A 10,377-nucleotide genomic window follows, 5' to 3' on the forward strand; every position below is an offset into this window, starting at 1 on the left:
CCAGATTACGAGCCAGTAGCAGCAAGGTAAGTGTCCTCGGTTTTCCAGGTAAGTAGTTTCTTAGGTCCGTAGCCGTGGCGTGGCAAGAAACCTGAGTCGTAGGCACAAACAGAGATCGTGATTAACACAAGGAGCATAAATTAGGTTAGACGCTGAGGCGGAGAATCTAACCCAGAAGGTTCGATGCTCCAGCGAAGATCTGATCCCCACCTGCTGCTTAAGTACTGGCTGGTCTAATCAGTGGGAAACTGGAACACCTGTGGAAGAATGATTAGTGGCTCTGCCCACAAGGCGGAGCCAAACCCAGATCCTCACACTAAAACTAAATAAATAAATTGCAATCAAACTGTGACATAAATTAGACCAAATTGCAACATAAAATTGCATGTCATTTGAAAGAATGTTTTGCGAATCCACAATTAAATCATAGACATTTGCAAATGTGTTATACTTATCAATTCAGCATGACTATATAAAAAAGTTGTGTATTTTCTCACAATTTTGTCTCTCCAATTAATCATTAACATTTGCAGCCTAGTGAGGTACTACATTACTTCTGTGTTCCCAGTCAGAACTGACCAGTATGTTTTTATTAGAGATGAAAAGAGGACATAGTCCCAAAATTACAGCTGAAAATTGAATCGTATGATAAAATTACTGCCTAAACACTGCAGTGGAAAAAAGCCAAGATGTATCCCCATTCTTTGAACGGGATGAAACAGCAGCCTCAGTAGGACACTCGTCCTTATTGCTGGATTGTTCCACTGTGATGGACGGGTGATCTGTCCAGGGTGTCCCCGCCCTATGGTCCAATGACTGCTGGAGACAGGCACCATCTCCCCTGTGACCAGTAAAGGACAAACGGGTTAAAGAAAATGGATGGATGTGTTATTGGGCTGCCACAGAATGAACTGTAGAAAAAGCCTCAGAAAGTCTTTATTATACCAGAGACGAGAGAGAAGTTCTCGATTACGATTGAACCATCGTTTCGATCGTGTTTGAGAACCGTTCTTCTAGGGACAGATTCCCAATTCTGTCATCTCAATCTTGCCTAAAAGATTTGCCCAAAACTTCTCAAAGCAATCATCTTCGAGCCTTGCAGAAGACGTTGAAGTGAATGTGAGGTCCCACTGCGTGACAGAAATAACAGAGACTTAAGAACCAGAAGAGGAAAAAGCGAAAGAAACAGCAACCTGCAACTTCAATCTGAAAAATCAATTTGGCTGCGACGAGCGTGTAAGAAAAGGTGACTGTTCTGAGCAGCTGAATGACACTAAAAAAATCTGACACAGTCAAAGAGACTCGGTCAGAGAGACCCAACAGGCGAGTCACCCTGACAGAGTCACGTTGGTGCAGTTTATTACTCCGTAAAGCACACTCTGTTCAGATTCACGTATGACAAAAATGTCCCGCACACATGGAGGGAGCAGATTCAAGTGAATGCAAACAATCTGCACATGCAAATCGATAAATAAACAGTTTGTTCCTCCCCAAAAAATCACAGAACGGAAATCTATCCTGTGACTGGCAGCAACGTGGGACACATTAGATCGTTTACATTCTGATGTCTACTGACAAATAAATCCTCCGTGATTAAGTCCAGTGTGATTAAACTAACCACACAGATAACAAAAAAAAGAGATACTGTATGGAAGCTGCTTACTTTACAACGCAGGCCAGAAATTTAAAATAAAAAGCAATTTTTTTTTCAAGGCCCATTCATGGCTTCCTCATGATCTCACATCCATTTCCAACCAATATGGAGCGAGGTTATAAACACAGCTCACTGGCTCATTTAATTACAAACATGCGCCATTTGAATGGTTTACATCATTACGGCCATCTGTTGAGTGATAACAGAAACGTGTTGTTCTCATCTCCTCAATGATTCAATAGAAAAACCTAAACACTACAGTTCAGCAGCTATGGATGATTCAGACAGATGTCTGCTGGCAGTCTGTGTGGACTCCTAATGCAATTATTACCACTTTAATCATAAATCTGTACGCCAACATATGGCATGTGTGTGTGTGTGTGTGTGCTTTCAGAACAACAAAAGGTGCAATTGTTGTGATTCACATTCTAAAAGGCGTCCATATTAGATAGGTGATAATCACAGGGCTGCATGGTGGAACAGTTGGTTAGCATCCTGCCTCGCCGACAGAAGGTCACAGGTTTGACTCCCAGCTGGGGCTTTTCTCCGTGGAGTTTGCTTGTTTTTTTTCTTGTGCATGCATGGGTTTCCTTTGAGCTCTCTGGTTTCCGACTACAGTATAAAACTATGCATGTTAGGTTAGTTAGTTAGATAGTTTTACATTCAATGGGCATGCTGACATTTTGCTTCTATTTAGTGACTTTGACTTAATGTCCAGGAAGACGGTGTAGGGGTTTGGGTAGGAAATGGGATTTGGCAGTAGTTTCCCCGCATGTTCATTACTTTGTGTTCTTCATGCTTATAAAACCTGTTAATGTAGCCAACCGGAACCACCAGATGAACAAAATAAATCACAATGCAGACGATGAATAAAAAACATTTTAACAAACGATTCAAAAACAAAATGATGACAGCTGGCATGAGAATTCTGTGAAAATAAAAAAAAAAGATTTTTTTTTTTAGTGTGCAAATTTCTTTCATTGTTGGGTCTAAAATATTATGTTATCCGATAAATTGCAACTAGTCCGGCCAAAATCCACGTATGTGTTGCTTTGGTGAGAGTTGTGTGTATTTTCGAATGTTAAATATGTTCAGAGTCTTGCTATTGAGTGGAAATACTGACGCTTTGGCAGTGTGAACGTAAATGAGCATGTCTGCAGATGGTCCGAACTGTTCAGACAAGAAAAATCCTGGCTGTCGGAAAACATGCAAAAAACCAAATTATTCTCAGTACTCGTAAAAGATCTCATTAATGTGTGTTATGCGTGCTGACATGCAGTGTGACACACCTTATTACACTTTTGTACCCCATTACTCTGAGAGTGTGTGAGACTAAGTGAACGCACGTTTGAGGCCACCTTCCTTATGAAAGACTTTGAGTTTAAGTCTTGCTCCTGGAGGTTCATATGCCAGCATATGCTAGCTTGTGTGTGTGTGTGTATGTGTGTGTGTGCCAGTTTAATTGCAGAAACATGGCCGTCATTAGGGGCCCATAGTGAGAGAAGGATTACAGGGCCATTAGATGGAAGTCACACTCAATCTCACAGAGCTCCTGCATTTATTATAACACCACAAACCATATTCCACTGGTAACACACACACACACTAACCTCACACACACAGATTTTTGACCCTGTGAGTTGGGTAACCTCAGATTTAGTGGGAGGTTAAAGGTCAGGTGTCTTGTCCTCCAGACGGAGGGACGTTTTTTTCTCTTCTCCTGCTCAGATGCAACAAAAGCCACAGAGAGAAGGGAGAGGGGGCACGAAGGGGCAGCGGGGGAAAGAGACACACAACAGAAAGAAAAGCAGACAGGCAGAGTGTGGCCTGGGGCAAAGAGAAACAAAAAGACAATATAAAGAACTGAAGAAATGAGGGAGGAGACAGATTTAGTCTGAATGGGGCAGCACCTGTGGCTGTTTGGGTGTTAGCTCCAATGTGCTGTAAAACTAACAAAAACTGGATTCTTTCTTAAATTACATACATATAAATGCAACAATTTGTACCATTTTTGCACAATTTTATGATACATTTTAAGCAATGTAACATATGATGAACATTTACATTCATCACTTCAACTGGAACAAAAAAATTGTAGCTATTCTGGTGAGTGATGTAAAATGTTTCTGACCTCTGTTTTTTTGTTCAGTCCTGAAATGACTAATAGTTCTCCAGAGCATGATCATTTTTTTTGTTGTTGTTGTCTGGCAAAAAATAAAGAATAAAAAAAGAAAGGATAGGTGAAAGTTCACTGATATCCTCCACCAGTTGAGGAAAATGCTCAGACGTTACAGCTGTAGCTTAGCAACTGAGTGATATCGCAAGGTCACGATCAAAAGCCTGTTATCTCAGACCAACATGCACAAACATTTACCGATCAATACATCTTTTCTAAAGAAGAAGAAGAAAAAAAAGAGAAGATTAAAGCTTGGGTTTGAACTAGATAAGAGCTGAGAGAGATTATTAAAGACACAATTAAAGAGTGGAAGAAAGAGGGAGGAAACGAAAGAGAAAGAAATAAGAAAGTAATGAAAGAAGAGGGGTCATCTGAAGAGTTTATGAGAACGGAGCTGCTTTAACTTTCGCCATTTTGTGGTAAAAACAAGGCCCCTTTAAATGAGGTGAGAATGAACAGAAAGACGGGGGAGAGGGAGCCCTTACCCTGACACCATCCTATTTCTTCAAATGTCACCAGCGATGCTGGAGCTGATATTTTATGACTAGAGATGGGGAGAGGGGTGGGTGGGGGGCTGGACACTTAGTGGACTGTATGAAACAGATAAGAAAAAGCATGTGTATACTGTCAGGTCCTATTGCATTTTATCAGCTGAGAAAAAAGAACCTTATTTTGTCACCATCTAACAGCATCTCACTGAAGNAAATGAGGTGAGAATGAACAGAAAGACGGGGGAGGTGGTGGGGAAGGGGGGGGGGCACAAGTTAATGAGCAAATGATGAGAAGAGGATAGGAGGCAATAACCTGATTTAATGACCTTTGCAGATGATGATGTTTGTGTGACTCTCTGTCAGAACTGAAACTGAAAATGTAAAAGAACCTCAGAAGGAGCTAATGAGAGAAACTCATGCACGACGGATGGCACAAACTGCGCTGTATTTCGAAAAATGCGGCTCACAAAAGCCAATAAACCAAAACTGCTAAATCAATTTTTATGAAGGATCTTTTGTCCCTCATGCATAATTCCACTTGGTTTGCAAATGCTTTGCAAATTCTGCTCTGCAAGTTCTCTTTTTGAGGTATACCTCAAGCAGAAATGAGCTGATGTGCAGTTCAGTCCTGACAGACCCTCTCGACATCTTTCGGTTCTCTGTTTTGGTTTTACTCATTGCAACTTCAGGGTTTTGGTTTGTTACACAGCTCTCTTTGTTAAGCAACAACGTGCAGCTGTTGTCAGCAAAAAGCGCTGCAAAAAAACACATCTACTACACTTCCTGAACCAAATGCCAAACAGACATATTTACCAAGAAAGTAGAGTTTTTACAGCTAGAGCCAAACAGAGAGCAAATATTGTGCTTTCTTTCACACGTTAGCTGTTCTGTAAACTTGACTGATATTATGACTTGTTTTTTGAAACCAAACCACTTTGTAACCTTACAGAGAACAGCACCTTTGAGAGTACTACCAAAACAAGAGACGTCAGAGATAAGGAATAAAATTATGAAGGATGAAAAATGACCTACTCCTTTTAAAGTTAAGTCTCAAACTAAACTGTTTTCACTCCTTTCCTGCTGGAAGCTAAAAGAGTCTGGTGGCCACATGTTTAAAAAATGAGCTGCCAGCGGGGAGGACATCAAATAAATTGCATCCCTTTCAGGAGAGATGACCAGAGGAGATGATGGATAAAAAGTTCATGGAAAAGAAGCACGAGTCTGTGAAGCTTTAAACCAATTAGAGCCAAACTGTGTCGTCACAGAGGTGGTTCCCAGCTGGAGCAGCTGGAGGGGAACAACAACAAAGCCAAACTGGTCTGGTGGGAGCCGCTTTGCTCCTGAAAGGGTTTAAGTCATCAGAACCTGAGGCAGACTGTAGACATGAGCATATCTTGGGTTTTTATTTTGTCTAGTAGCTCTTTGTAAACGTATTTAAAAGGGTTCTACGAATAGATCATCCTTCTTACTAGCATCTCTTATAAAAGGTGTTGTACTTTTTTGTCGCTCACAAGTGATTTCTTGACAACTACTAATTGGGCAACTTAAGTACATTTATTTGGCTTTCAGTCAGAAATATAAACAACAACAACAAAAAAAGAGAAGCAGTATAGTACAGACCTGTAAAAGACCTGAAAGGGAAAGTTGAGCAAAAGGGCAGACAGGGGAACTAAATCTGAAAAATGGTGTGTGTGCGTATGTGTGTGTGTGTTAGTGGGTGGACAGCCGAGGCATGGCGTGACTGCAGCCTCAGATGACTCTCTTCAGGACAGATGCTCTGGTATTTGCACACATACTGTACACACACAAACACACACAAGCACATTCGTGCTGAAAGTCTAATAAAGTCACTCTTCCTTTTCTGTCTGAAAGCCTGTTCTTACCGTCCCGTCTTGTATTTTAGAAAACTTGCTCTGGCAAGCTACACGCACAGACAACAAAAGTTGAGTGGTCAGAAGCAACGGTCCAATTTGGACATAATGTGGTACACAGGCAGACCAGCGATTTGCAAGGAGCTGGCACATCTAGAACGATCACCAGTGGGTGTAAGTGGTGGCATCATGGGTGGGGCGATGATGTTATCAGGCAGTTAAAGCACCAACAGTCAGTCAAAACAGTGAGTGAAGGACATCAGACGCAGAGGAAGCCTTGTAGACACATTACCAGCACTTGATGGCGTTTGATAAGGGTCACATTGTGGGTTTGCACGAGGTTGGATGGTTGTATTTTGCAGCTGCCTGCCATGTGGGCACACATAACACACAGTAACCCAGTGGCACCTGCACATGTTTTAAATGTTGTGGTCACCCAAGACAGACCATACCAAGAGAGATTTGTTGAGATATGTCCTATCACATTTGTGCATACCATTTGGACAGGACTCTTTACAACACCACCTCTAATCTCATACCGGGTCTCAAAGACCCATCAGCCAGGCGACAGACTTGTAGGCTGCCATTAACACCAGAAAAGAGAAAGTCATATCGTCATATCCCTGGTAGTAATTTAAGGACACTTTGTGTCAGTGAGTGTGCCATGTCAGTGACATCCTCTGTCCGACCACGCGTCTTACCCCTCCTGAAACAGCACCCTGGTTACACTCTTTCCACAACACAGGGCCTGTCCACGCACAGCACACACGCCTTTGATCATGTAGAGGTCCTCCACTGGCTACCCAGATCTTTCTCCAAACAGAAGTGGGATCAGCTCCAACTTCAACTCTGACCCAGTGGCGATCTGCCGAGTCTCAAGGGCCAGTTGTAACAACAGAGGGCGACTTGCCACAGGAGATACAAGAGCTGCATGACTTCGTTCTGCTCTGAATCAATACTTGGTACATACATGGGACCCAGAGTGCTCCGTCTGCCAACTCTCTTATTAATTTGACCTGATATTGTAATTATCAGAATACAGTCACGTGATCTTTCAACACAAGCTGCTTCAGTTCAGTTTCACAACACTGTCCTCCGGGTGCTTAACTTTTTTTTTTTTTTTTTTTGTCAGTGGGTGCATTTCATTTACGCTCTCACTGACTTTCTCACACACATGCACGCACCCTTTATATGCACACTCCACCTTACCTCCTTCATGCACTGGTTTCATCTTCTCACGTTTTATCTCACAATTCAAATGAGCTGCACTGGGATGGTGCTGGCACAGAGATCCATCACTGCACACTCTGCTTCCAAAGGAAATACGAACTCTCTCCCTCTCCATTTAAAACTCACTCACCTTGTTCATCTGTGGTCACGCTCACAAAAATACACACTCACTAAATGTAATTCAGCCTTGTGTGAAAGGCAAAGGAACACACTAATGGGATATATTAAGCAAGTAAAAATGCCTTTGTTTGACACAAACGCTGTCTTTCGTTCTTATGCAACTGATTTGGAGAAACATTAACACACACACGGGCAGACAACGACACACACGCACCTCTTCCATTAGTTCTGCATTCTTCTCAGTCATCAGTGCTAGTTCGGCTCCAGCTCGGCTCAGTTTATCTGCCTCCTCTTGTGTCCTCCTCTCCTCCTCCCTGACCCTCCTCTCCTGCTGCAGCTCCTCTTTCAGCTCCTCCAGCTTGAGAACACAAGTTTAAATGGCACGTTAAGAAACACTTTATCCTTCATCCATAACTTCAGCACAAGAGCGTTTTTAAACATTGCTTTTACACCGATTAATTAAAACCTATGGATTACAGAGAAACTGACATTAAATTGAGTTTGAAAGCTTTAGGAGGTTCAGTGTTTTCCCTGACCCTGGTTAGTCTTTGCACAGGAAGTGGGTAGGTGGGGAATTCGCAGTGACAAAAACAGTGGGAGCAGAAGAGGCAGCAGAGGGATTTAGCACTTAAAAGAACACTGCGTAAGTTTATTGCCTGCCAAATTAGTGTCCTTTTGCTTGCTAAAACCTCACTGTTCTGTTGCTCATACAGTAAGCGTTACACTGTGGGTGGATGTATATTTGAGGTTGTAGGAGGGCTGTTTGCCTGCTGTCGTCTTTTTTCTGCCATCTCACCTCCGCTGTCTGGATTCAAAATCTCTCGCAAACCACATTATTAATCATCCTGTCTGCATGCAACTGTGTGCTCCAAGAGTGCTCAAAGGCATGCAAGATAAATAACCAGTCAAGTAGAGCGGAGGAGAGCTCCGTAGACTGATGAGGCAAGCTCCTGGAGGCATTTGCAGCAGCTGTTTCTGAGTTTAAACTTGTCACTGATGTAAACACAAGTGTTTCAAATTGTATAAACCGTACTGAATTGAAGTAGACTACAACCCAAAACAAGTTTGGAGATTTACTAAACTTTTAAACTAAGCTGCTGTACTAAATGGTACAACTTAACGGCTTATACAGTGAAAAAGTCTTGACCCATTTTTTTTAAGGGCTTTCAAAGTTTTTATTTAAATGTTGGCTCCTTTTTTCAGTCATTTTCAGTCCACTGCCTGATCATTTTCAGATGAGTGTCCTTTGTTTGTTAACTCATCTCTGATCTATAAATGATTCAGGCTTAAAAAGGCTCCTAAACCCAAGTGATGAACCAGAGTTGTGTCGACACATAACAGGAAACAGATATACAATTTTAAAATGGATCTTTAGACACCTTGTTACTATCAGTCTGCCACAAAGACACAATTTGTTCCCATTTTTTATTTGAATCTAAAAAAATTACCAAAGATAACACAGTTTGGGACATAAAACAGCATAATTCACAAAGAGCTATGAGCTAAAAACTTGTTATACAGAAGGTGATCAGCTGAACAATGATGCATCTTTCAGGTCCAGATGTTAGGTCTTTGCTTATTTTTATTTTTTTCTTCTTTTTTAAAAACCATGACTTTCAGTTTTTGTTCAGCTGCATTTTTATTCCTGACGCTTCTTTTACATCCTCCTCTTATTCACGTTCTTTACTTTTAAGACACATTGCTCAGTTGGCTGACAATGTGGGATACAAAAACTGGACAGAAAATGATTGGAAAAAAAGTCAAACTTGTGCACATTACTAGAGCTGAAAAATGTTGTTATTTAAAGGGAGAATATTAAAAAATGCTTATGTAAACAAATTTAAAATGTACTTAATAAGGTCTTAATAATGTCGTTTTCTGTTAACTCAGACAACAGAACTGTTGCACTCCTCTTTAAATACCAAAAATAAAAAAATAAAATGAGGAAGCAGAAAGAAACAGAAAAAAACTTGACTTTAGCTGATTTTTTTTAATTAGTTCACCGTGTCATAATCTTGTCTATACCTTCTGTTGAAGATGTGAGTTTTCCTGTTGGCTCTTTAAAAACAGCATCTGGTTCTTCTCTCGCTCCGCCCTCATCTTTAGTTCCGCCTCCGTGCGAAACTCCTCCATCTGCTCCCTGAGGTGCAATGCACTCTGGGAACTGTGTTTTTCAAGGGCAGCAGCCAGCTATGACAATCAAATACAAAATGTTCAAATAAATGCAACAGAAACATGTTATGCATGTATTTTCTCATGCACAGATTAAAACTGAGACAGACTTTACTGTTGACCCTTATTTGTTAAAAACTTTACACTTGTAACTTTACTGCAGGATGTATTCCAGTCTAAGTTTCCAGTTGCTATTTAGTTTTGAATTTTTCATTATATAAACAGGAAAGACGCAAGGTGCTGTCAGCATAACAAAAAGCCCCAAAAAACACATGAAAAAAGACTTTTTGCACAAACTGTAAATGCATCTAATGAGAAGCATGTTGGGGATGTATAAAAAGTTCCAGCAGAGGTTTTGTTCAATTTTCATTCTCTGCTTTTTTTTGGGGGGGGGCTTATTTACTAAGGAAGCAAATATTTAGTAATGAGTATCACATCCAAAGAAAGTCTTGAAAAATATTTTATTATTGCCATCAAACTTTTTTAAACTGACCTTCAAACGCTGGGTATCCCTGCCACAGACAGTTATCACGTAAACTGTAATTCGACGTGGAATTAGGTCATTATCAGGGTGTTAAAATAGAAACAATGTGAGGCCTTGTCAGAGAGTGTGACCTTGCCTTTGCCCTCCTGCAACTGAAAATGAATTTTTTTTTTTTTTTT

General features: G+C 40.9%; 1 protein-coding gene across 3 annotated transcripts in view; it reads right to left on the reverse strand.

The window, feature by feature from the left end:
- Nucleotides 1-10,377, reverse strand: part of lekr1 (leucine, glutamate and lysine rich 1) — an 87,382-nt gene that overhangs the window by 18,484 nt on the left and 58,521 nt on the right. Inside the window, exons 7-10 of one of the 3 annotated variants that reach the window (XR_005234139.1) lie at nt 9,568-9,732; nt 7,757-7,900; nt 946-1,130; nt 7-841 (exon numbers count right to left, since the gene is read on the reverse strand). Coding sequence is in view for 2 of the 3 variants with exons in the window: in XM_037980064.1 (XP_037835992.1) it covers nt 1,014-1,130; nt 7,757-7,900; nt 9,568-9,732 (426 nt within the window). In the remaining variant the exon portion in view is untranslated. Of the gene's footprint in view, nt 1-6; nt 1,131-7,756; nt 7,901-9,567; nt 9,733-10,377 lie in introns of those variants that run through there. The other 2 variants (XM_037980064.1, XM_017420013.3) reach the window with 2 other exon arrangements.

Source organism: Kryptolebias marmoratus, linkage group LG2, assembly GCF_001649575.2.
Source record: "Kryptolebias marmoratus isolate JLee-2015 linkage group LG2, ASM164957v2, whole genome shotgun sequence".
In the NCBI taxonomy this organism is placed as follows: domain Eukaryota; kingdom Metazoa; phylum Chordata; class Actinopteri; order Cyprinodontiformes; family Rivulidae; genus Kryptolebias; species Kryptolebias marmoratus.